The following is a 27,785-nucleotide window of genomic DNA, read 5'->3' on the forward strand; positions in this document are numbered from 1 at the left end:
ATCTTATAGTACAGAAGGAGGCCATTCAGCCCATCATTGAAAGTTATCCAATTAGTCCCACTCCCCTCCTCTTTCCCTATCGTCCTGCAAAGTTTCTCTTTTCAAGTATGTATCCAATTCCCTTTTGAAAGATACTATTGAATTCGTTTCCACCTTTCTAATATCATTTATTTGGGTAGTCTATCTTTGCTTGTTTTCATTGCACTCTCTTGGAGTACTTCTGTATTTCTTCCCCTTAGCGATTGCTGTAGCTCCTCCTTCCCTTGATTCTTTTTTCGTTTCCTGTGCGGCGTTGCACCTCGCTGCCGATTGGTTGGTGCGCCTGTCAATCAGGCGGGAGCCGGGGCCGGGTTCTGAGCGAAGGCTGCAGCGCGAGAACGGCTGTCCGTTTGAGGGACTCTGCGCTCGAGCCCATCGCCCTCTGCCGCCAGCGGGCCTGACATGTTGCTCTAGTTTCGGGACGTGGAGTCAGGAGAACTGTCATGAAGGTACTCGTCGGGTTGATGTTTTGAGATCCGTCGTGTGGCTGCGGTGGCTGGCAGTTCCTGTGATAACGAAGCTGCCCCTTGATCGGGACAGTAATTACTGTCGCGGGCAACTGTGCGCAGATAACAATAGTTGGAAACGCGGCACGAAGGACTTGATGCAGTTTTGAAACCGCTTTTCCCAGTTTGAGGGAAATCCAGCAGCAAATTCAGCCATCCTTTTATTGCTGAAAGTAGCGTAATAGGCGGAGAAAATGCGAGTGGGCTTATTGATGATGGTGGTGGGTTCTATTTTAATTTAGAAATTTTGCACTACAGCACAAGTGTGAAAGTGAGGCGTATTATTTATTGTGTAATTACCGGGGACAGCAGCAAAGGGAGGGAGGGGTGTCTGCTGCTTGTGTTTAGCTTGGATTTTCTCTCTGGTTTCTCAGAGGCCGTGAGTGTCGCGGAGGCAATTGTACAAATGTAAAAAGCATTCCAATCGCAATTCCTGGGCATTTTGTCGTTCATTCTTACTGCCAAACCCCAGGCTAGTTTTTGCCATGTTCGATGCCAGCATAAAGGGGGAGAGAGAGGATGCTTGATTTTGGAATTTGTGTGGGTGTTCAGTGATGTGTTTTAATATTTTGCAGGAAATGTTTGAGAATCCTAATTATTTAATCATTTAAAAATGTCAGGATAGAGAAAAGTCTGAATTGTACAATATTTGAATTTTTTTTCATAACCCCTTTGAACTGACATTCAGCGTTTTAATTCTATTTCTCGACTTCTAGCCTCCAGACTCTTCAATGAGAAGGCAATATTGGTCTGAGCTGTTAATTTCCCCAGGGCCTCCTTCATGGTTATCGACATCGGTCAATGTACTTATTTGAATGGTAGAGCTTTCTGATGGAGTTTAATTCCTCTCTTTTCTCAACCCACTGACACATCATCCCAAGTAATGGTTCTCCTAATGGGGAATTAATGGATCTAAGCACTGAATTGATTTTTCCAAGTGAACACTTAGGTTTTAATATTCTCTCAAAATACTGTATCCATACCATAATGTTCAGTCATAAAGGAAAAGTTCAATGTCTTCAAAATAAAGTAGCAAATAGCTATTTCGTTATTCAAATATGCACAATTATTTGTAGCTGAGTGCTGTGGAATCCACCCAATAACCATAGGTAACTATAATGTTTGTCAACTTAAGAGTTACTACTGTTCAGAAGTTATTGAGAAAGATGTTTCAATGATATGTGACATATAAATACAAATATTTATTATTAAAACTCCCCACAATGTCAACGGGATAGAATCCATAGTACTGTGGTACAGCACGACAGTTATGAGAGAATTTACTTGTACTTCAAGTGGTTTGTAAAGAAACATCTTAGAAAATGTTGCTTTCTGTGCTACTGAAGTTAAACTACCATCTTCATTTACTATTTGGGGCAGGATGTGACAGGACAGTTTATTTTAAAATTGTAGAGACAACAGGGCAATGTTTTGAGTGGAAGCTATATGGTTCAGAAGTTCCCTGAACTATTTAAAAACAAGTCAGCGAGGATTTCTGCAGAAACCCATATCTGATTTCTGTGGTACTACGAGGTAGTGATGAGCAGTGTACTATTTGTACGGGCCAGCCTACCCTGCGATATGTGCGCGCACTAGGTCCGTGCAGCAGAGCTGGTTTCCAGTCCTCTTGGGTAATCCTCGCCACTGGACCAAGACCTAGGTCTGTCAAGCCTGTGTGGTGGCTGGTGTGCAACAGCCACCACACGTTAAAAAAAATCTATGCACAGGCATCTTCCATCCTTGAGAATGTAGTTCGGGTCCTTCATTGAAACACCTGTGAACTCATCCTTTTCTGGTGTGGAAGCAAGTCATCCTCGTTTCGAAGGACCGCCTATGACTGACTGACTGACTATTTGTAAGTGAATTATGACCATCCAGGCATTTAAGCTAAAATATATGGCTAAAAAATGTAATTACTCAAACAGTTATACTGCTAATTACATCCATTATTAAATGCAAGTGTGCGGTTTCATGTTTGGGTTTAGAATCATAGGATGATACAGCACGGAAGGAGGCCATTTGGCTCATTGTGCCTGTGCTGATGCTTTAAAAGTGCTATTCAATTAGTCCCATTCCCCTGCCCTTTCCCCGCAGCCCTGCAAATGTTTTCCCTCCAGGTATTTATCCAATTCCCTTTTGGAAGTTATTATTGAATCTGCTTCCACCGCCCTTTCAGGCAGTGCATTCTAAATCATAACTCGCTGTGTAAAAGCACATTTTCTCATCTCACCTCTGGTTCTTTTGCCAATTACCTTCACTCTGTGCTTCCTGGTTACTGACCCTTCTGCCGTTTCTCCTTTATCAAAACTCTTCATGATTTTGAACATCTCTATTAAATCTCCCCACAACCTGCTTTGCTGTAAGGAGAACAACCCTAGCTTCTCTGGTCTCTCCATATAACTGAAGTATTGCATCCTGGGTACCATTCTAGTAAATTTCCTCTGCACCTTTTCTAAGGCCTTGACATCCTTCCTAAAGTGTGGTGCCCAGAATTGGACCCAATAATCCAGCTGGGGCCTAACCAGTGATAATGTTTCAGCATAACTTTCTTGCTTTTGTACTCTGTTTCTGTTTATAAAGCCAAGGACCCCATATTTTTTTTTTTAAACGGCCTTCTCAACTTGTCTTGCCACCTTCAAAGATTTGTGTATGTACACCCTCAGGACACACACTTTCTGCACCTCCTTCAGAATTGTACCATTTAGTTTATATTACTTCTCATTCTTCCTACCAAAATGCACCACTTGGCACTTCTCTGCATTAAATTGAATTTGCCATGTGTCTGCCCATTTGACCAGCCCGTCTATGTCCTCCTGAAGTCTGTACAGTTCTCCTCACTTTACTACATTTCTGAGTTTTGTGTCAAATTATGCTCTGTGTATTCAAGTCCAGGTCATTAATATATATCAAAAAAAGCAGAGATCCTAATACTGACCTCTGGGGGACACCACTGTATACTTCCTTCCACTCTGGAAAAATAACAGTTTATACTACTCTCTGCCTTCTGTCTCTCAGCCAATTTCATATCTACGCTGCCACTGCCCATTTAATCCCATGGGCTTCAATTTTCTTAATTCTATTATGTGATGCTTTATCAAACGCCTTTTCAAAGTCCGTATACACATCAACCGCACTACCTTCATCAACTTTCTCCACTACTCCCATCAAATAACTCAATTAAGTTAGTCAAACATGATTTTTTGTATGGGATGTTATAGTTTTACAGTTAAATGTTTTGTCCACAGTCCAGTGCTGCATTGTGGGACTGCAAATCTGCACAAAGCACTCCTGTCTTTTCTACCTGCTTAAGAGTTATTGTGAAGTCTCAGATAATGCATCATCATGTTATTGTTGTCACTTAGGTGTTGACTAATTCATTTGAATAGAGTTGGCATGTCAATATAACTTGCATTGCAACCAATTCATGTATATTATTTTGGATATGTCAATGGGAAACAAGATTCGGGTCACTTTACAAATTCTCAGTGAAAATGGTCATCAATCATTGCATAAGAAACAAAATGCAAAACAGCGCTACAATTTTGCCAATATTTCAGAATCTGGCATAGTTTGGGGATGCAGTGAAATCTCTGACTCAAGATTTTCTTTGTTCCATTCAATTTAAGTGCAAAGTTCTACTTCGAAGCCCCACTCCAGCTTGCTTCTGCTTCCCCAACCATGATCATGTCCTGATCTTGCTTGCTGTATTCTACTTCCCTGCAGATTCCTTTATGACCCAAAGTAGCACATGTTACCTCACAATTCCACAACAGTGAAGCTCTTTAAAAACCAAGATTTGTTACATCTCTGTAAATAGTTGGGGTCCCAGCACTGATCCCTGTGGCACCCCACTAGTTACTGGTTGCCAACCAGAGAATGAACCATTTATCCCGACTCTCTGTTCTGTTAGTTAGCCAATCCTCTATCCATGCTAATATATTAGCCCCAACCCCGTGAACTTGTGCAGTAACCTTTTATGTAGCACCTTGTCAAATACCTTCTGGAAGTCCAAATACACCAAATCCACTGGTTCCCCTTTATCCACCCTGTTTGTTACATCTTCAAAGAACTCCAGCAAATTTGTCAAATATGACTTTCCCCTTCATAAATCCATGCTGATTTTAACTGAATTTTGCTTTTTCAAATGTCCTGCTACTGCTTCTTTAATAATGGACGCCAACATTTTCCCAACCACAGATGTTAGGCTAATTGGTCTATAGTTTCCTGCTTTTTGTCTATCTCCTTTTTTAAATAGGGGTGTTACATTTGCAATTTTCCAATCTTCTTGGACCTCCCCAGAATCCAGGGAATTTTGGTAAATTACAACCAATGCATCCACAATCCCTACACTACTTCTCTTACGACCTTAGGATGTAAGCCATCAGGTCCAGGGGATTTATCTGTCTTTTAGTCCCATTATCTTACTGAGTACCACCTCCTTAGCGATTGTGTTAAGTTCCTCCCCCCCGCCCTATAGCCCCTTGACTATTCGCTGTTGGAATATTGTTAGTGTCTTCAACAAATATTTTGCATTAGTCTTTATGGTAAAGAGTTTCTGCCATCTCCATATTCCCCATTACTAATTCCCCGGTCCCTTCCTCTAAGGGACCAACATTTACTTTAGCCATTCTTTTCCTTTTTATATACCTAAAGAAACTTTTGCTATCTTTTTATATTTTGTGCTAATTTACTTTCATAGTCTATCTTCCCTTTCTTAATCATTCTTTGCTGGCTTTTAAAAGCTTCCCAGTCTTCTGTCCTCCCATTAGTTTTGGCCACTTTGTATGCCCTTGTTTTTAATTGGATTCCGTTGTTTTTTTTTTTAGTTAGCCACGGATGGCTATCTTTTCTCTTACACCCTTTCCTCCTCACTGGAATGTATTTTTCTTGAGAGTTGTGAAATATCTCCTTAAATGTACACCACTGTTCATCAACCGTCTTACACTTTAATATATTTTCCCAGTCCAATTTACCCAACTCTGCCCTCATACCTTCATAGTCTCCTTTATTTAAGCTTAGTACACTGGTTAGAGATCCAACTTTCCCTCCCTCCATCTGAATTTGAAATTCAATCATGCTATGATCACTCATTCCAAGGGGATCCTTTACTAGGAGATTGTTTATTAATCCTGTCTCATTACACAGGACCAGATCTAAGATAGCCTGCCCCCTGGTTGGTTCCGTTACATATTGCTCAAGGAACCTGTCCCTTATGCACTCTATGAACTCCTCCTCAAGGCTACCCTGACCAATTTGATTTGTCCGATCAATATGGAGGTTAAAATCACCCATGATTATTGCTGTTCCCTTTTTACAAGCCCCCACTATTTCTTGGTTTATGCTCCGACCAACAAAGTTGCTACTGTTAGGGGGCCAAAGACTACGCCCACCAGTGACTTTTTCCCCTTATTGTTCCTTATCTCTACCCAAACTGTTTCAACACCCTTATCATTTGAGCCAATATCGTTTCTTACTATTGCAATGATTCCATCCTTTATCAATAGAGATACCCCACCTCCTTTTCCTTTCTGTCTGTCCTTCCGGATTGTCAAGTACCCCATAATATTTAATTCCCAGTCCTGGTCACCTTGCAACCATGTCTCTGTAATGGCTATCAGATCAGACCCATTTGTCTCAATTTATGCCGTCAACTTATCTATTTTATTACAAATGCTACGTGCATTTAGACAAAGTGCCTTTAAGTTTGTTTTATTACCCTTTTTTCCTGCTTGTTTCCCCTCTCCTTCAAATTCACTTTCTTTATTTTTGCTTTCTAATTCCAGCTTTACTCCCCTCCCTACTGAATCTATCTTCAGGTTCCATCCCCCTGCCAAGCTAGTTTAAACCCTCCCTAACCAACAGCACTAGCAAACCCCCGCGAGGATATTGGTCCAGGCTCTGTTGAGGTGCAACCCGTCCGGCTTGTACAGGTCCCACCTCCCCCAGAAGCGGTCCCAATGCCTCAGGAAACTAAAGCTCTCCTGCCTGCACCATCTCTCCAGCCACAAATTCATCTGCTCTATCTCCCTATTTCTGTACTCACTAGCTTGTGGCACTGGGAGTAATCCGGAGATTACTACCTTTTGAGGTCCTGCTTTTTAATCTCTCTCCTAGCTCCCTAAACTCTGCCTGCAGGACCTCATCCCTACCTATGTCATTGGTACCGATGTGGACGACAACCTCTGGCTGTTCACCCTTCCCCCGCAGAATGCTCTGCAGCCGCTCAGTGATGTCCTTGAGCCTGGCACCAGGGAGGCAACATACCATCCTGGAGTCATGTTTGCGGCCGCAGAAATGCCTGTCTGCTCTCCCCTGACTAGCGAATCCCCTACCACTATAACTCTTCCATTCTCTTCCCCCCCACCCCCCCCTCCCCACCCATGCAGTTGAGCCACCCATGGTGCCGTGGACTTGGCTGCACTCCCTAAAGCCACCATTGCCCCACCGGTACTCAGAACAGAGTACCGGTTGGAGAGCGAGATGGACGCGGGACTCCTGCACTACCTGCCTGGTCCTTCTCTTCTCTCCAGGGGTCACCCAATTCCTATCTGCCTGCACACTCAAGCTGTGGGGTGACCACCTCTAGAAACGTGCTATCCACGTTGCTCTCAGTCTCACGGATGCACCGCAGTGACCTTGGCTGCCGCTCAAGCTCCAAAACACAGATCTCAAGTTAGTGCAGCTGGAGACACCTCCTGCACACGGGCTTCCCACATGCCACAGGATACGCATTCCATGGGACTGAGCTGCCCTGTCATCCCTCTAGTTACACTCGCAACTATCAAGTAGAACTAAACTCTCAACCTTAATGCAACATACCCAGCCGCTACTCAACATGCAGTCAAATTAATTAACTGGCTCTCCTTTGATAATAAAGATCACATATATTTACTGGCAGATCCTACTTACAACATTGCCAAAGGTTTCCTACTGAAAAGAAAAAGAAAAATACTCACCAATCCACCAGCCAATCACTACCCGCTTGGCTGTGACGTCACACTTCGATTTTGATTTTTTAAAAACTTTTTGTCCCTGCACCAGCTGGCTCCTGTTGCTCCTCCTGATCTGCAGTGCCCTTTTTATGGGCCTCGATCCTCCCGCTCCTCCAGCAGAAATTGGGTGGATGCAACTTTCTGCTGCACATCCAGTCGGTACTGGTGTAACAAATCTGGGTTTTAGATTTCAGAGCTTTATTGCTATGGATCTGTGAGGTAGTGTCTGCCACTGTGCATCAAAAAGGCATGTGCATGGGTGTAGAATATGGCAGGTGAGATTAAGACATGATCGTGGTTGGGGAAGCAAAAGCCTTAACTTCAGTGGAACAAAAAAAAATTGAGTCATTGAGACATCACTGTATTCCCAAGCCACACCAATTGCAAAATATGCTGCAACTTTGTTTCTTTTATGCAGTGATTTATGACCATTTTAATTGAAAATTAGTAAAATCGTCCAGAATTCTGTATCCCTCATATATCCTATATGTTCTAAATAATATATACAAATAGTACTTTTACATGTTATTGATTCACTGCATTTATTTAAAACGTTTAATTGAAAAAACTGCATTTTTTCTTTTGTTACAAACAACATCACTCAGATTTCATAAGAACATAAGAAATAGGAGCAGGAGTAGGCCATTTGGCCCCTCGAACCTGCTCCGCTATTTAATAAGATCATGGCTGATCTGATCTTGGCCTCCACTCCATTTCCCTGCCCGCTCCCCATGACCCTTGACTCCCTTATCGTTCAAAAATTTGTCTATCACCTTAAATATATTCAATGACCCAGCCTCTACAGCTCTCTCGGGTAGATAATTCCAAAGATTCATGACCCTCAGAGAAGAAATTACTTCTCATCTCTGTTTTAAATGGGCGACCCCTTATTCTGAAATGATGCCCCTGTAGTTCTAGATTCCCCCACAAGGGGAAACATCCTCTCTGCATCTACCCTGTAGATCAAATTCAATGAAGCATAACAGTCGAAAAGCAAATTTTTAGCACAGTCGCTTTATAGATATGTTTATAGTAGGCTTGACATTTTTCTTTTTTAACATTGCATTCATTTGAACTGCAACATAATAAAATAAATCTCGTCCTTGCCAATTTGGCAGGCATGTTTTGAGTTGGATAGCATTTGGATGAAGTAATGATGGGAGAAATTTGAGGTTATGAGTAAAGCGTACCATATAAGAAACATGCAAAATGAAAGCACTTTGTCTTGTGTTTTTTCCTATAATTGATTGTTATCAATATGCCAAATAAGCCGAGTGACACACAGATTTAGATCAACAAATGCAGGTTTTTTGGGGGGGCTTTCACTTTGCACAAGCTAAAAATTGTGAATGCAATCGTAGCATGCCCACTTGATGCAATAGACAATGGCCCATATTCTGTGTTAAAAATAACACACAGGCTATCCGCATTCTATTATTATGGAGTAAATCGGGCAACAACTTCTGGCGTCCACACGTGTGCAGTTAAACACGCAAATCTGGAAGTTGCTGTCTGATTTTCCCTGCTCCTCTATAAGCTTCGCAACATCGGTACCCTGCCAATTAGATTAGGCATTAAAATACATGAAGTGTGTGAAGTTGCTGTACTTGCCCACTAGTTTCCCACTAAACATGCCAGAAAAAGTTAGGGCTGGTGCATTCAAGTTTAAGTGAATTTTTAACAGAGTGCTAAGTCTTAAATAATGCAAAACAACATTTCTGGACCTGAATTTATTTTTACAAGTGTGGAGTTTCATTCGTTTAGAATTTAATTATTGTTGGAGATGTTCAAAAAAATTAAATCATTTTTGATTACTTTTTCATTGTCACTATTATCTCTCAATCTCTTTTTTTCCCCTCTCTATTTCAGTTTCTGTACATGATTTTACATTGAGTTAAATGTTCTAATTCATACTTGCTGATTTAGACTGCGTGTCTGTGAGGGTACTTCAATCTAATTGGTTGAAGAGATACGCTGATGCTTGCTTACTCACACACGCCACAGATCCCCTGTAGTGGCCAAAGTGCTGAAAAGCATTCTAAATACTGCAAGTTGCCGCTCAAAAGCCCATGAAAAGCCTTGGCAACTGTAAGCGTAATGAACAGTGAGTGCTATTCCTTTGCCGCTGACTGCATTGCATTAATAAGCATAGCTATGAAGAGATTCTCTGCTCATTTGCCAACACAACTTTCACTGCACTTCAAAGTACTTGATTGCATGTGAAGTGCTAAGGTGCTTTATAAATAATTTATTCATCGTTCCTTCGTTCTTTTCCTGAGATTTGACTTGGTCAATTTGTAGGTCTCCTTACCTACTCTCTCTCGCAAGCAATGGAGAATTTCTTGTCTGGAGGAATTGCTGGTGTCCTCCTAGTTCATTAATGCTGTATGTAGCTTTTCCACCAAGTCATTCCTACAAGACCTAACAGAAATTTTAATTTTATGGACCGCTCAACTGCAGTAGAATGTTTTGGTCTTATGATGTCAGAGAATACAATCTCCCTATCACCACCCTCCATTGTATGCCCCCCAGCCCCCAATACTTGTTACTCCATTTTGGCTTAAACGTTTAAAATTCCTTGGCATCAATCGAATGCACGATTTTTAGGTAGAATGATTCTGCTTAATTTTTTTTTCTATGAATCACTTGTATGCTTTTTTCTTTTTAAGCAAATGTTATTTTCTCCTGTGAATGACTGACTTTTTCTCAACATCATCATAGGCGGTCCCTTGAAACGAGGATGACTTGCTTCCATGCCAAAAAAAAGTTGAGTTCACAGGTGTTTCGAATGAAGAAGCCGAACTACATCCTGAGGGGTGGAAGATGCCTGTGCGTGGATTTTTTTAACGTGAGATGGCAGTTGCATACCAGCCACCACACGGGCTTGACAGAGCTAGGTCTTGGTCCAGTAGCAAGGATTACCCAAGACAACTGGAGGCCAGCTCTGCTGCACAGACCTAGTGTGCACACATATCGCAATGTGGGCTGGTCCATGCTGCCCCGGGGCCTTGGGCCCTGATCATATCCTTCCACAGTTTCTTGCCGCTCCTTTTTCTATCTATCCATTTATTAACAAATAAAAATTCTGGCTGTCATGCTCATTTGAATTTTTTTTAGAGAAAATTTATTTTTACCAGTCTGCATTAATTAATCTGAGCAAGAGAGCTGCTCAAATCCCTTCTCACGCACTCAAGTTTGGCTCTTAGTTGGTTGACTGAAGAATAGAAAGATGGTATGCATGTTGGTATCTAGAGTGGGCTTCACCCAGTATGAAGTATATTAGAAAATACAAAGAATAAAATATAGGTGTTATTAAACAAGAATTGTAACATGATATAGCAGTGATTACAATGCCAAGTAGAACATTGGGTATGCAAGCCTAATATATTTTAAGGAGTAACCAATTTACAGTTTAAAAACTGTTAACATGGAATAAATTATGACACACCAACCTGATTAGAACTCGAGGCAAATGGGACTGCTGGCACGATGGCATTTACCTAAGAGTACTAAAAAAAAAGGGGTAGTGCGTTATGTTGGCTGCTTTAACGGTTTGTAGACGTCTGGGATTTATTCCATGAATTGGAGGGATGCCGTTGCGGTGCCTATACTTAAGAGGAGTAAGTCTGAACCTGGGAATTATAGGTGTGTTAATTTGTTGTTAGTTACAGGCAAGTTGCTAGAAGTAATTAGAGATGTGTTGTACAATCACCTCGAAAGAATGGAAGTTACTCGGCTATCCCAAAACGGCTTTTGTAAATGCAAGTCCTGATCAAATTTTTTAAAGAGCTCATGAAATTGGTGGATGATGGTAGCCTGGCTGTATTGTGTATCTTGATTTTCAAAAAGCTTTTGATAGTGTTGCAGAGAAGTCTGTTAAGTAAAGTTGTCTCCTGTGGAATTGGCGGCCAAATGTTAAGCTGGATTGTAAACCTTATTTGAGTAGGCAGAGGGTAGTTAATAGTGGTTGCAACTTTCTGGTCACGAGTGGCGTCCAACGGGGATCCATGTTAGGACTGTTGTTCTTCATCATCTATATCAGTAATTCGGATCAAGATATCCGGCGCATAATCATTACATTTGTTGATGACTCAAAAGTGTATGCGGGAGGTAGGACTATGGGGAAAATAAATAGACAACAGACTGATGAATGCAGTGCAATGCATTTGGATCACAGCAATTCTAAGCATGTATACCATGGGGTTTATGAGTTTAAGCCTGCAGAGCAGGACAAGGTCCTTGAAGTCGTAGTTCATAGAAACATAGAAAATAGGTGCAGGAGTAGGCCATTCGGCCCTTCGAGCCTGCACCACCATTCAATATGATCATGGCTGATCATGCAACTTCAGTACCCCATTCCTGCTTTCTCTCCATACCCCTTGATCCTTTTAGCTGTAAGGGCCACATCTAACTCCTTTTTGAATATATCTAATGAACTGGCCTCAACAACTTTCTGTGGTAGAGAATTCCACAGGTTCACAATTCTCTGAGTGAAGAAGTTTTTCCTCATCTTGGTCCTAAATGGCTTACCTCTTATCCTTTGACTGTGATCCCTGGTTCTGGACTTCCCCAACAGCGGGAACATTCTTCCTGCATCTAACCTGGCCAATCCAGTCAGAATTTTATATATTTCTATGAGATCCCCTCTCATTCTTCTAAATTCCAGTGAATATAAGCCTAGTTGATCCAGCCTTTCTTCATATGTCAGTTCTGCCATCCCAGGAATCAGTCTGGTGAACCTTCTCTGAACTGCCTCCAAAGCAAGTATATCCTTTTGTAAATATGGAAACCAAAACTGCACTCAGTATTCCAGGTATGGTCTCACCAATACCTTATATAGCTGTAGCAAGACTTCCCTGCTTTTATACTCCATCCCCTTTGCAATAAGGGCCAAGATTCCATTGGCCTTCCTGATCACTTGCTGTACCTGCATACTATCCTTTTATGTTTCATGCACAAGTACCCCCAGGTCCTGCTGTACTGTAGCACTTTGCAATCTTTCTCCATTTAAATAATAACTTGCTCTTTGATTTTTTTTCTGCCAAGTTGCATGACCTCTCACTTTCCAACATTATACTCTATCTGCCAAATCTTTGCCCATCACTTAGCCTGTCTATGTCCTTTTGCAGATTTTTTTGTGTCCTCCTCACACATTGCTTTTCCTGCCATCTTTGTATCGTCAGCAAACTTGGCTACGTTACACTCAGTCCCTTCTTCCAAGTCGTTAATATAGATTGTAAATAGTTAGGGTCCTAGCACTGATCCCTGCGGCACCCCACTAGTTACTGGTTGCCAACCAGAGAATGAACCATTTATCCCGACTCTCTGTTCTCTGTTAGTTAGCCAATCCTCTATCCATGCTAATATATTAGCCCCAACCCTGTGAACTTTTATCTTGTGCAGTAACCTTTTATGTGGCACCTTGTCAAATGCCTTTTGGAAGTCCAAATACATCACATCCACTGGTTCCCCTTTATCCACCCTGTTCGTTACATCCTCAAAGAACTCCAGCAAATTTGTCAAACATGACTTCCCCTTTATAAATCCATGCTGACTCTGCCTGACCGAATTTTGATTTTCCAAATGTCCTGCTACTGCTTCTTTAATAATGGACTCCAATATTTTCCCAACCACAGATGTTCAACAAACTGGTCTATAGTTTCCTGCTTTTTAAAAATAAGGGCATTACATTTGCAGTTTTCCAATCTGCTGCAACATCCACAGAATCCAGGGAATTTTGGTAAATTACAACCAATGCATTCACAATCCCTGCTGTTACTTCTCTTAAGACCCTAGGATGAAAGCCATCAGGTCCAGGGGACTTATCTGCCTTTAGGCCTATTATCTTACTGAATACCACCTCCTTAGTGATTGTGTTAAGTTCCTCCCCCCCCCCACCCCCCCATTGCCCCTTGGAATATTGTTTGTCCTCTACCATAAAGACTGATATAAAATATTTGTTCAGAGTTTCTGCCATCTCCATGTTCCCCATTACTCATTCCCTGTTCCCTGATTGGCAGGAGGTGACGAGGGGTGTACCCTGGGGTCTGTACTGGGACTTCAGCTTGTCACCATATTATATGAATTACTTGGATGAAGGAATAGAAAGTTGTCTAGGCAGATGGCACGAAGTTAGTAGGCACAGTAAGTCGTGTAAATGGGAGCAGGGAGTTACAAAATTGTGGGAGATAGTGTTTAATGTGAGGAAGTGCGAGGTGATCTATTTTGGATCAAAGAAAGACAAATCGGAATATTTTCTTAATGGTGCGAGACGAGGATCTATGGAAGAACGAAGGAATTTTGATGTTCAAGTACACAAAAGGTAGTGTACAGGTACAAAAAGTAATCTAAAAGGCAACTGGAATGAGTGGCCTAGTTAGTCTTTTCCTTTCTCAAATGTTCATAATATTAAAAATCAATTGTTCATTTAGTCACTAATCTGAACAGTCATGAAAGCGAGAATATTTAGAAAGGGAATGATGAATAGTAATAACTGATGAATGGATTCTGTCTCATTAATATGTAAAGGGTAAAAGGAAGCTCTATTTTGGTTATATTACATCTTCTACACAGCATAAATTACAGAATGCTAGTTTATGGGATTGCTGTTTTGTTAAAGGGGCGAGACAACTGATTATTGGTTGTGCATGGTCTTATAGCTTAAGTAGGGATCTTATTTGTATCTGACATTCCCTTCACAGTGAGCTATATGGGAAGACATTGCAGAAGAACATTGAAAGAGTGGACTCATAATCGCCATTGATCCTTTGGGCTTCTCCAGATACTTTTTCTCTTGCCCAACCCATAAGCTGGCTAGACTGCACTTCTTTTGAACTGAATTGAGACTTGTATGCAAAGTTGTTTGTTCATTCAGGGACACTATCCCAAACAACTTGTTTAATATAAAAAAAACTGAAAATGCTGGAAATACTCAGCAGGTCAGGCAGCATCTGTGGAGAGAGAAACAGAGCTAACGTTTCAGGTCGATGACTCTTCGTCAGAAATCATTTGTTGTCTTTTGGATTGTACTGTCTCCTGTTGTTTCAGAAGATGATTACTATCAATCCTGCCAGACAATCCTGTAATATACTAAACTACCAAACACTTTTATTCACAGAAGTAAGCAATAAAGACAGTTTTTGACAATCCAAATAACAGCAGCTTTGACCTAGTTCATGAAATGCTAAACAGACATGTCAATCAGTAAAATTCCCTTGAATGGCTTTCTTTGCATAGGGGGTTTCAAATAAATGATAGACAAACAGTTCTGGGAAGGGATCCCTACCAGTTAGTTTTTTTTGTGTTTTCCTATATATGGAGAAATGTTTTTCCTCTGGGTCTGCTGCTGCCTGGTCAAAACCATAATTAAGTAGTGCTTCAAAAATTTCTAATCCTTCTACTCCTAAAACCATTTTGGAAGTCAATCTGTGAGACTGAGCGACTTAAGCAAAGAAGCAAAATCTGGAGAGAAAACGCATAGACTATGTACAAAAATATTCAATTTTTGTCACATGCCTTTTTTCACTGCTTCAAACTAGCCTCTGAAGTCTTGGTGGGACTCCCATTTTGCAGTATGAATACATTTTTATTCCAGTCAAGCAGCTAAGTTTGATAACATGCCAGATGACTCAATATTTCATTTTGGTCTATTTTAAGCTATTACTTAGATCTTTGTATTTCCAGTCTTTTTGCAGTAATGGCAACAATACTTGAATATTTCAGAAAGAAAGATAAGTAACCTGCTGCTCTGACTGCCCATTGGCAAAGGTAATGGTGTAAGTGATTTTAAATGGGGGAATAAATAATTGAAAACCAAGATGAAGAACGTACAAAAAAAACACATCCTGATTTTGTGTAGTCAAGTTTAATGGTAAACAGACTTCCTAGATAAGTAATGGCATAAATTTGTCAGACATCCTATCCTGTTCATAGAAACAAAGCGTGATGTTGTTTACATCAAATAATATTTACATTTTCCTGGACTCTGTTTTGGCATAGGAATTATTTAAAATACTTTTGGCTACATTGCCGGTCCAGTGTCCCAGTTGTATTCAAAATTCCTGAATCCCACACGCCTGTGGTTGAAGACTGCTGGCATTCACTGTACTGTGACCCGTAGACCCGTACCCGAGCAAGTACTCGATGTCTTCTGCAAGAGAAGGGGGGAAAATTGGTGAGGGGGGCAAAAATTATGTCCTTTAATTATCTAATTTTTTCTCTCATCTGTACTGAAGATGTTGGCTGCTACTGTATTATGTTACCTCTAAACTTGACTATTCCAACGCACTCCTGGCCAGCCTCCCATCTTCCATCCTCCATAAACCTAAGCTCATCCAAAGCTCTGCTGCCTGTATCCTAACTCACGCCTAGTCCTGTTCACTCATCACCCCTGTGCGTACTGACCTACGTTGGTTCCCAGATATGCAACTCCTCAATTTTAAAATTCTCATCCTTGTTTTCAAGTCGCTTTTTAGTCTCGCCTCTCCATAATCTCTGTAACCTCCTTCAGCCCGACAACCCTCCAAGATATCTGCGCTCCTCCAATTCTGGTCTCTTGCGCATCCCCCATTTTAATTGCTCCACTATTGGCGGCCATGCCTTCAGCTACTGAGGCTCTTGGCTCTGGACTTCCCTCCCTAAACCGCTCTACCTCTCTTCCTCCTTTAAGATGCTCCTTAAAACCTACCTCATCTGCCCTAACCTCTCCTTATGTGACTTGGTGTCAAATTTTGATATCCTGGATGCTTTACTATTTTAAAGGCACTATTTAAATGCAAGTTGTACAGAGATAGTTCTAAGAATGCCAGGCACCCCCTAGCACCGTATCCAAATGGCTATTCTTCATATGTGAAACCAGACATTGAGTTTGCAGGGTAATTGACTGCAGGAAGCACAACAGAAAGCCTACTTCTATCATCAGACATCAACACACACTATTTTGTAGCAGGTGCTGTTGGATAACGACCAGGAGCAGGAATGCTGATACATTTGATTTCCCCCCCCCGCAGGCTTCATGTATTGTATAATGTTCTTCATTATATTTGTAACCGTTTCCAAAAACATTATTGAAGTATTCAAGTATTTTTATTGACATCAAGGTATCATTTGACTGAGTGTGGCATCAAGGAGCCCTAGAAAAACTGAAGTCAATGGGAATTGGGGAAAACGCTGCACTGGCTGAAGTCATACCTAGCACAGAGGAAGAAGTTGTGGTGGTTGAAGGTCAATCATCACAGCCCAGGATATTGCTGCAGGAGTTCCTTAGGGTAGTGTCCCAGGCCCAACCATCTTCAGCTGCTTCATCAATGACCTTCCCTCCATCATAAGGTCAGGAGTGGGGATGTTCGCTGATGACTGCAGTATTCAGTGCCATTCGCAACTCCTCAGATAGTGAAGCCATCCATGCTCGCATGCAGCAAGATCTGGATGACATTCAGGTTTCAGCAAAGAACGACTAAGAAAGCAATAAAGAAAGGAATGATAGATTACGAAAGTAAACTTGCGCAAAACATAAAAACAGATAGTAAAAGCTTTTACCAATATATAAAACCGAAAAGAGTGATTAAAGTAAATATTGGTCCCTTAGAAGATGAGAAGGGGGATTTAATAATGGAAAATGTGGAAATGGCTGAGACCTTAAACAATTATTTTGCTTCGGTCTTCAAAGTGGAAGACACAAAAACCATGGAGCTAGGAGCTAAATTAAAAAGTAGGACCTCAAAAGTAGTAATCTCGGGATTGCTACCAGTGCCACGTGATAGTCAGAGTAGGAATCGCAGGATAGCGCAGATGAATACGTGGCTTGAGCAGTGGTGCAACAGGGAGGGATTCAAATTCCTGGGGCATTGGAACCGGTTCTGGGGGAGATGGGACCAGTACAAACCGGACGGTCTGCACCTGGGCAGGACCGGAACCAATGACCTAGGGGGAGTGTTTGCTAGTGCTGTTGGGGAGGATTTAAACTGATATGGCAGGGGGATGGGAACCAATGCAGGGAGACAGAGGGAAACAAAAAGGAAGCAAAAGCAAAAGACAGAAAGGAGATGAGGAAAAGTGGAGGGCAGAGAAACCCAAGGCAAAGAACAAAAAGGGCCACTGTACAGCAAAATTCTAAAAGGACAAAGGGTGTTAAAAGAACAAGCCTGAAGGCTTTGTGTCTTAATGCAAGGAGTATCCGCAATAAAGTGGATGAATTAACTGTGCAAATAGATGTTAACAAATATGATGTGATTGGGATTACGGAGACGTGGCTCCAGGATGATCAGGGCTGGGAACTCAACATCCAGGGGTATTCAACATTCAGGAAAGATAGAATAAAAGGAAAAGGAGGTGGGGTAGCATTGCTGGTTAAGGAGCAAATTAAGGCAATAGTTCGGAAGGACATTAGCTTGGATGATGTGGAATCTATATGGGTAGAGCTGCAGAATACCAAAGGACAAAAAACGTTAGTGGGAGTTGTGTACAGACCTCCAAACAGTAGTAGTGATGTTGGGGAGGGCATCAAACATGAAATTAGGGGTGCGTGCAATAAAGGTGCAGCAGTTATAATGGGTGACTTTAATATGCACATAGATTGGGTTAACCAAACTGGAAGCAATACGGTAGAGGAGGATTTCCTGGAGTGCATAAGGGATGGTTTTTTAGACCAATATGTCAAGGAACCAACTAGGGGGGAGGCCATCTTAGACTGGGTGTTGTGTAATGAGAGAGGATTAATTAGCAATCTCGTTGTGCGAGGCCCCTTGGGGAAGAGTGACCATAATATGGTGGAATTCTGCATTAGGATGGAGAATGAAATAGTTAATTCAGAGACCATGGTCCAGAACTTAAAGAAGGGTAACTTTGAAGGTATGAGGCGTGAATTGGCTAGGATAGATTGGCGAATGATACTGAAGGGGTTGACTGTGGATGGGCAATGGCAGACATTTAGAGACCGCATGGATGAACTACAACAATTGTACATTCCTGTCTGTCGTAAAAATAAAAAAGGGAAGGTGGCTCAACCGTGGCTATCAAGGGAAATCAGGGATAGCATTAAAGCCAAGGAAGTGGCATACAAATTGGCCAGAAATAGCAGCGAACCCGGGGACTGGGAGAAATTTAAAACTCAGCAGAGGAGGACAAAGGGTTTGATTAGGGCAGGGAAAATGGAGTACGAGAAGAAACTTGCAGGGAACATTAAGACGGATTGCAAAAGTTTCTATAGATATGTAAAGAGAAAAAGGTTAGTAAAGACAAACGTAGGTCCCCTGCAGTCAGAATCAGGGGAAGTCATAACGGGGAACAAAGAAATGGCGGACCAATTGAACAAGTACTTTGGTTCGGTATTCACTGAGGAGGACACAAACAACCTTCCGGATATAAAAGGGGTCGGAGGGTCTAGTAAGGAGGAGGAACTGAGGGAAATCCTTATTAGTCGGGAAATTGTGTTGGGGAAATTGATGGGATTGAAGGCCGATAAATCCCCAGGGCCTGATGGACTGCATCCCAGAGTACTTAAGGAGGTGGCCTTGGAAATAGTGGATGCATTGACAGTCATTTTCCAACATTCCATTGACTCTGGATCAGTTCCTATGGAGTGGAGGGTAGCCAATGTAACCCCACTTTTTAAAAAAGGAGGGAGAGAGAAAACAGGGAATTACAGACCGGTCAGCCTGACATCGGTAGTGGGTAAAATGATGGAATCAATTATTAAGGATGTCATAGCAGTGCATTTGGAAAGAGGTAATATGATAGGTCCAAGTCAGCATGGATTTGTGAAAGGGAAATCATGCTTGACAAATCTTCTGGAATTTTTTGAGGATGTTTCCAGTAGAGTGGACAAGGGAGAACCAGTTGATGTGGTATATTTGGACTTTCAGAAGGCTTTCGACAAGGTCCCACACAAGAGATTAATGTGCAAAGTTAAAGCACATGGGATTGGGGGTAGTTGGCTGACATGGATTGAGAACTGGTTGTCAGACAGGAAGCAAAGAGTAGGAGTAAATGGGTACTTTTCAGAATGGCAGGCAGTGACTAGTGGGGTACCGCAAGGTTCTGTGCTGGGGCCCCAGCTGTTTACACTGTACATTAATGATTTAGACGAGGGGATTAAATGTAGTATCTCCAAATTTGCGGATGACACTAAGTTGGGTGGCAGTGTGAGCTGTAAGGAGGATTCTATGAGGCTGCAGAGCGACTTGGATAGGTTAGGTGAGTGGGCAAATGCATGGCAGATGAAGTATAATGTGGATAAATGTGAGGTTATCCACTTTGGTGGTAAAAACAGAGAGACAGACTATTATCTGAATGGTGACAGATTAGGAAAAGGGGAGGTGCAAAGAGACCTGGGTGTCATGGTACATCAGTCATTGAAGGTTGGCATGCAGGTACAGCAGGCGGTTAAGAAAGCAAATGGCATGTTGGCCTTCATAGCGAGGGGATTTGAGTACAAGGGCAGGGAGGTGTTGCTACAATTGTACAGGGCCTTGGTGAGGCCACACCTGGAGTATTGTGTACAGTTTTGGTCTCCTAACCTGAGGAAGGACATTCTTGCTATTGAGGGAGTGCAGCGAAGGTTCACCAGACTGATTCCCGGGATGGCGGGACGGACCTATCAAGAAAGACTGGATCAACTGGGCTTGTATTCACTGGAGTTCAGAAGAATGAGAGGGGACCTCATAGAAACGTTTAAAATTCTGACGGGTTTAGACAGGTTAGATGCAGGAAGAATGTTCCCAATGTTGGGGAAGTCCAGAACCAGGGGACACAGTCTAAGGATAAGGGGGAAGCCATTTAGGACCGAGATGAGGAGGAATTTCTTCACCCAGAGAGTGGTGAACCTGTGGAATTCTCTACCACAGAAAGTTGTTGAGGCCAATTCACTAAATATATTCAAAAAGGAGTTAGATGAAGTCCTTACTACTAGGGGAATCAAGGGGTATGGTGAGAAAGCAGGAATGGGGTACTGAAGTTGCATGTTCAGCCATGAACTCATTGAATGGTGGTGCAGGCTAGAGGGGCCGAATGGCCTACTCCTGCACCTATTTTCTATGTTTCTATGTTTCTATGCCAAAAATTGCTGGTCACGGGAATGTGGGAAGGGAGGACCTTGAGATAATCACTATCACTAGGGGGATAGTGCTGGACAGGCTAATGGGATCAAGGTAGACAAGTCCCCTGGTCCTGATGAAATGCATCCCAGGGTATTAAAAGAGATGGCGGAAGTTATAGCAGCTGCATTCTTTATAATTTACCAAAATTCTCTGGACTCGGGGTGGGGGTACCAGCTGATTGGAAAGCAGCTAATGTAACGCCTCTGTTTAAAAAAAGGGGGCAGACAAAAGGCAGGTAATTATAGGCCGGTTAGTTTAACATCTGTAGTGGGGAAAATGCTTGAAGCTATCATTAAGGAAGAAATAGCGGGACATCTAGATAGGAATAGTGCAATCAAGCAGACGCAACATGGATTCATGAAGGGGAAATCATGTTTAACTAATTTACTGGAATTCTTTGAGGATATAACGAGCATGGTGGATAGAGGTGTACCGATGGATGTGGTGTATTTAGATTTCCAAAAGGCATTCGATAAGGTGCCACACAAAAGGTTACTGCAGAAGATAAAGGTACGCGGAGTCAGAGGAAATGTATTAGCATGGATCGAGAATTGGCTGGCTAACAGAAAGCAGAGAGTCGGGATAAATGGGTCCTTTTCGGGTTGGAAATCGGTGGTTAGTGGTGTGCCACAGGGATCGGTGCTGGGACCACACTGCTTACAATATACATAGATGACCTGGAAGAGGGGACAGAGTGTAGTGTAACAAAATTTGCAGATGACACAAAGATTAGTGGGAAAGCAGGTTGTGTAGAGGACAGAGAGAAGCTGCAAAGAGATTTAGATAGGTTAAGTGAATGGGCTAAGGTTTGGCAGATGGAATACAATGTCGGAAAATGTGAGGTCATCCATCGTGGAAAAAAAAACAGTAAAAGGGAATATTATTTGAATGGGGAGAAAATACAACATGCTGTGGAGAGAGGGACCTGAGGGTCCTTGTGCATGAATTCCAAAAGGCTAGTTTGCAGGTACAGCAGGTAATCAGGAAGGCGAATGGAATGTTGGCCTTCATTGCGAGAAGGATGGAGTTGCAGGGAGGTCCTGCTGCAGCTGTATAGGGTATTGGTAAGGCCGCACCTGGAGTACTGCGTGCAGTTTTGGTCACCTTTCTTAAGGAAGGATATACTAGCTTTGGAGGGGGTACAGAGACGATTCACTAGGCTGATTCTGGAGATGAGGGGGTTACCTTATGATGATAGATTGAGTAGACTGGGTCTTTACTCGTTGGAGTTCAGAAGGATGAGGGGTGATCTTATAGAAACATTTAAAATAATGAAAGGGATAGACAAGATAGAGGCAGAGAGGTTGTTTCCACTGGTCGGGGAGACTCGAACTAGGGGGCACAGCCTCAAAATACGGGGGAGCCAATTTAAAACCGAGCTGAGAAGGAATTTCTTCGCCCAGAGGATTGTGAATCTGTGGAATTCTCTGCCCAAGGAAGCAGTTGAGGCTAGCTCATTGAATGTATTCAAGTCACAGATAGATAGATTTTTAACCAATAAGGGAATTAAGGGTTATGGGGAGCGGGCGGGTAAGTGGAGTTGAGTCCACGGCCAAATCAGCCATGATCTTGTTGCATGGCGGAGGGGCTAGATGGCCTACTCCTGTTCCTAATTCTTATGTTCTTATGGGCTGATAAGTGGCAAGTAACATTCGTGCCAGGCAAAGACTATCTCCAACAAACGAGAGTCTAACCACCGCCTCTTGACATTCAATGGCATTACCATCACCAAATCCCCATCATCAACATCCTGGGGGTTACCATTGACCAGAAACTTAACTGGACCAGCCACATAAATACTGTGGCAACAAGAGCAGGTCAGAGGCTGGGTATTCTGTAGCGTGTGTCTCTTCTCCTCCTGACTCCCCAAAGCCTTTTCACCATCTACAAGGCACACGCCAGGAGTGTGATGGAATACTGTTCACTTGCCTAGATGAGTGTCGCTCCAACAACACTCAAGAAACTCAACACCATCCAGGACAAAGCAGCCCGCTTGATTGGCACCCCATCCACCATCTTAAACATTCATTCACTCCCTCCTCCACTGGATGCAGTGTGTACCGTCTACAAGATGCACTGCAGCAACTTGCCAAGACTTCTTCAGCAGCACCTCGCAAACTCACGACCTCTACGACCTCTACCACCACAAAGGCAGCAGGCGCATGGGAACACCATCACCTCCAAGTTCCCCACTAAGTCACGCACCATCCTGACTTGGAAGTATATCGCTATTCCTTCATTGTCGCTGGGTCTAAATCCTGGAACTCCCTCCCTAACAGCACAGTGCGAGTACCTTCATCACACGGACTGCAGCGGTTCAAGAAGGCTGCTCACCACTACCTTCTCAAGGGCAATTAGGGATGGACAATAAATGCTGGCTTTGCCAGCAACACCCACATCCCATGAACAAATAAAAAAAAGAATTAAAGATGAACTCGATGGCTGTTAAAGATTAAGTTTGATCTAATGTGGTGCAGAGAGTGGAATAAAGACTAGAACATTATCTTTGTAACTATGCTATCACATATTACATCTGAGTGTTGGTTAACTGTTGAACTTTGCTTTGGCAAATACAGTGCTCAAGATAATTTCTAATATTCCTATTTGCATGTTAAGATAAAAACTGAATTTTAGTCTCTGGTTTCTTATTTTTGTTCCGTTTTAAATAGCATTTTTAATCACAACATCAAAGAGGGAAAAGCACACAAATCTTAACTCCTTCATCGAACAACAACTTCCATTTATATAGCACCTTTAACCTAGTAAAATGTCCTAAGGCGCTTAACAAGCGTTATCAAACAAAATTTGACTCCGAGCCACGTAAGGAGATACTAGACAAATGACCAAAAGCTTGGTTAGAGGTAGGTTTTGAGGAGCATCTTAAAAGAGCAGTGGTAGAGAGGTGAAGTGGTTTAGGGAGGGATATCCAGAGCTTAGGGCCTAGGCAAATGTAGGTGGAGCGATTAAAATCAAGATGTACAAGAGGCCAGAATTGGAGTCATGCAGAGATCTCAGATGGTTGTAGTGCTGGAGGAGATAACAGAGATAGGGGAAGGGCGAGGCCATGGAGCGATTTGAAAACAAGGATGAGAATTTTAAAATTGATGCATTGCTAGACTGGGAGCTAATGTAGGCCAGGGAGCACAGGGGCGATGGGTGAACGGGACTTGGTGCGCATGTGGACTGCCAAATTTTGGATGAGCTCCAGTTTATGTAGGGTGGAAGATGGAAGGCCAGCCACAAGAATTGGAATAGTCAAGTTTAAAGGTAACAAAGGCATGGATGAGGGTTTCAGCAACAGATGAGCTAAGGCAGGGTGCAGAGTCAGGCAGTGTTATGGAGGTGGATGCAGGTTGTCTTGGTGTTGCAGCGGGTATGTGGTCGGAATTTGGTCATGGGGTCAGATACGACACCAAGGTTGCGAACGGTCTGGTTCAGTCTCGAGACAGTTGCCAGGGAGAGGGATGGAGTGAGTTGTTAGGGAACGGAGCTTGTGGCGGGAACCGAAGACAATGGCTTCGGTCTTCCCGATATTAAGTTGGATGAAATTTCTGCTTATCCAATACTGGATGTTGGACAAGGAGTGTGACAAATCGGAGACAGTTGAGCGAGGTCGTGGTGAGATAGAGCTGGGTGGGTGTTGTCAGCATACATGTGGAATCGCCATAAACTCCGTTCCCTAACCACCGACTCCATCCCTCTCTGGCAACTGTTGGAGGCTTAACCAGACTGCTCACAATTTCGGAGCAACTTTGAAAGTGAATGATAATGCAAGTGGCCAATGGTTACCATTGTACCGATATAGCGACTGCGCATTTTAAACGTGGACAATTTAAGTGGTGGGAATTGTATCTCTAAACATGCACTTATATAATTATTAGAAATATTCTCTTGTTTTTGCTGAGGAACAAGATTAGATATTTCTTTCTAGAAATACTTTGAGTTCTCCAAGAAGAATTCAAAAGAAAGGGACTTGTCTGACTGTTTAAAAAAAAAAACTTCTTGGTGTCTGTCTCCAGACTTTTAGTACCTTTTATTTGTTTGGACTGTTCGATATCTTGCCTACACTGCTTGCTTCTATAAGTAATGTAGCCTGTCGTAAAAAGTGGGTGGGGATTGGGGTGAGGAATATTGGCAATGGATGAGATAATTCTCTCGAGCAAGCTGGAAGAAATCAAGGACATTATTTAGAACTGCAGCAAAGCTAATATTTCACATCTGTAACACTTTCTTTGTGTGTTCTTTCTTGTATCTGTTAGCTGTTTGGCATAATGATGGGGAACAGGCCCAGACTCGAGCGAGCTATTAAAGTTACGGGAATGGGGCTGGCACAGCACCTACCCCGTCTCCCTGATTACCCTCGGGTGGCTATCATGCAGGCTGGCTGCCCTATCTATTTTAAGGTTCCTAATTCTATCTAAAACAGTATGTTCATCTGTTGTAATATTGACAGTTTTATTGTTGACAACATCATTGAATTCTCACACTTGAGCTTCAACTTCAAGAATGAAGACTAATGCAAAGTGCTCATCTATCATCTCTACTATATCCCGTGAATCCGTTGTAAGCTTTCCTTGAGCATCCTTCAATGGCCCACTACAATCCTTGACTGTTCTCTGACTCTTGACATAGCTGAAAAAGATTTTCCACAATTACTACCACATTTGTCTACGATCCCCTTTTCCATTAACCTATTAGCTGATCTAATAGCGGCCTTAGCTTTCTTTACATTTTCCTGGTACCTCTTTGTTTTGTTGAGTATTATATGACATCAGTTTGTAGAAACTGAATTTAACTTTTTTTTTTACTGTGGTGAATTCAAATTGGAAAATGTTTACTCCTTTGGTGGTGGTAGTATGTTCTTATTTGGATAATTCATCAAAAAGCTAATGTGATTAAAATCTTTTTCTTAACCAACTTATATTATTTCTATAGGCAGCTCAAGGTCACATGACCTATCCATTTGGATGAAGCAAGGAGAAGCACCATGTCATCATGTGTCTCGAGCAGATCTGCTGCTAAGAGGCTTGTTAGCAGAGATGAGCAATGTGCTAACAACAACACGAAGCAGCTAAATATTAGTTGTAGTCTATCATCCCTAACCATTGACTTAGACATGGAGTCTTTCATCATTGTAACAGAATATGATCAGAGTGTCACTGACAGTGAACTAGGACAAAATGGAGAAGGAATGCTGGAAGATGAACCTATGCAAGCGAGTAATGAAGAGATCAGATTATCCTGTGACAAGGCTTCAGGACGATTAGAAAGAGCTCAATCAGAAGATGTCCGAATACCTAGAGTCAAGCTAAATATGTCCAATCGGAAGCTATCTCTTCAAGAAAAGTCCAATTTAACTCAGTTATCTGCTAGTGGCTCAGCCATTAATGGACGTTACATTTATCCTTCTTTGCCATATTCTCCAATTACATCGCCACATTCTTCTCCTCGGTTGCCTCGTCGACCAACAGTGGAGTCTCATAGAGTGTCTATTACAGACCTGCAGGTAGGTGTATCTTCGTTGATGAATTAATGTATCAGAACAGCTATTGTGTACTGTATTTAAATGAAGTAAATATGTATTTTGTTCAAATTCATTGAAATAGAGTCCATATTGAAAATCTAGTTATAGACAAGAATATTTCTCAGAACAATTACAATTTATCATTAATATGATTTTTGATTCTTAGTTATCAGTAAATTGGTGAATTGTTTCAGTTCAGATGACAGTGAAGAAAATATTACTTTGGTTGCTGCAAGTGTACTGTGCAAATACTGCCATTAAAGAAAGGTTCACCATAATGATTAAAATGTAAAGACCTCAGGGTGTGGGGGGGGGAACTGAAAAATTAAGTTGATATATGTTACTGTATTTCAATAAACCTTTTCAATAGCTATATGCAAAGAATTAATATTGTACAAAGAGGAATTCTAAAGTTGTGTGGAAAAACCTAAATGGTCATTGTTAATAGACAACAAACATGAAATACTTCAGTGATTTGTTTTTTCAGAACCAGAATCTACTATTGCATAATAATCAAAGTTTAAAATATGTAGAAGAAATTGGTATCAAAATGCTGCACAATGTGAGACATACTGATGAATATTTATTTTCAGCTCTTTAGCAAATACCTGTATTGTATATTCTAGCAGATTATCATTCTTACAATAATGCAAACTGCGTTACCGACTCAGCAACATTAGATCAGCAGCCCATATAGAAAACTTGAAACAAATACACATTGATTCTTGGGACCTATTGTGGCTCAACCGTGGCTATCTAGGGAAATCAGGGATAGTATTAAAGCCAAGGAAATGGCATACAAATTGGCCAGAAATAGCAGCGAACCTGGGGACTGGGAGAAATTTAGAACTCAGCAGAGGAGGACAAAGGGTTTGATTAGGGCAGGGAAAATGGAGTACGAGAAGAAGCTTGCAGGGAACATTAAGGCGGATTGCAAAAGTTTCTATAGGTATGTAAAGAGAAAAAGGTTAGTAAAGACAAACGTAGGTCCCCTGCAGTCAGAATCAGGGGAAGTCATAACGGGGAACAAAGAAATGGCAGACCAATTGAACAAGTACTTTGGTTCAGTATTCACTAAGGAGGACACAAACAACCTTCCGGATATAAAAGTGGTCAGAGGGTCTATTAAGGAGGAGGAACTGAGGGAAATCTTTATTAGTCGGGAAATTGTGTTGGGGAAATTGATGGGATTGAAGGCCGATAAATCCCCAGGGCCTGATGGACTGCATCCCAGAGTACTTAAGGAGGTGGCCTTGGAAATAGCGGATGCATTGACAGTCATTTTCCAACATTCCATTGACTCTGGATCAGTTCCTATGGAGTGGAGGGTAGCCAATGTAACCCCACTTTTTAAAAAAGGAGGGAGAGAGAAAGCAGGGAATTATAGACCAGTCAGCCTGACCTCAGTAGTGGGTAAAATGATGGAATCAATTATTAAGGATGTCATAGCAGCGCATTTGGAAAATGGTGACATGATAGGTCCAAGTCAGCATGGATTTGTGAAAGGGAGATCATGCTTGACAAATCTTCTGTAATTTTTTGAGGATGTTTCCAATAAAGTGGACAAAGGAGTACCAGTTGATGTGGTATATTTGGACTTTCAGAAGGCTTTCGACAAGGTCCCACACAG

The 27,785-nt window shown here is 42.0% G+C and overlaps 1 protein-coding gene across 3 annotated transcripts in view; it reads left to right on the top strand.

The window, feature by feature from the left end:
- Positions 1-345: 345 nt before the first annotated feature.
- Positions 346-27,785, top strand: part of LOC139268950 (calcium/calmodulin-dependent protein kinase kinase 2-like) — a 130,197-nt gene continuing 102,757 nt past the window's right edge. For 2 of the 3 annotated variants that reach the window (XM_070887833.1, XM_070887834.1), the window contains exons 1-2: positions 346-488; positions 25,567-26,137. In XM_070887833.1, the coding sequence (XP_070743934.1) occupies positions 25,619-26,137 (519 nt within the window). In that variant the 5' untranslated portion in view covers positions 346-488; positions 25,567-25,618. Of the gene's footprint in view, positions 489-25,566; positions 26,138-27,785 lie in introns of those variants that run through there. The other variant, XM_070887835.1, reaches the window with a different exon arrangement.

The sequence above is a fragment of the Pristiophorus japonicus genome, chromosome 8 (assembly GCF_044704955.1).
Source record: "Pristiophorus japonicus isolate sPriJap1 chromosome 8, sPriJap1.hap1, whole genome shotgun sequence".
NCBI classification, from domain to species: domain Eukaryota; kingdom Metazoa; phylum Chordata; class Chondrichthyes; family Pristiophoridae; genus Pristiophorus; species Pristiophorus japonicus.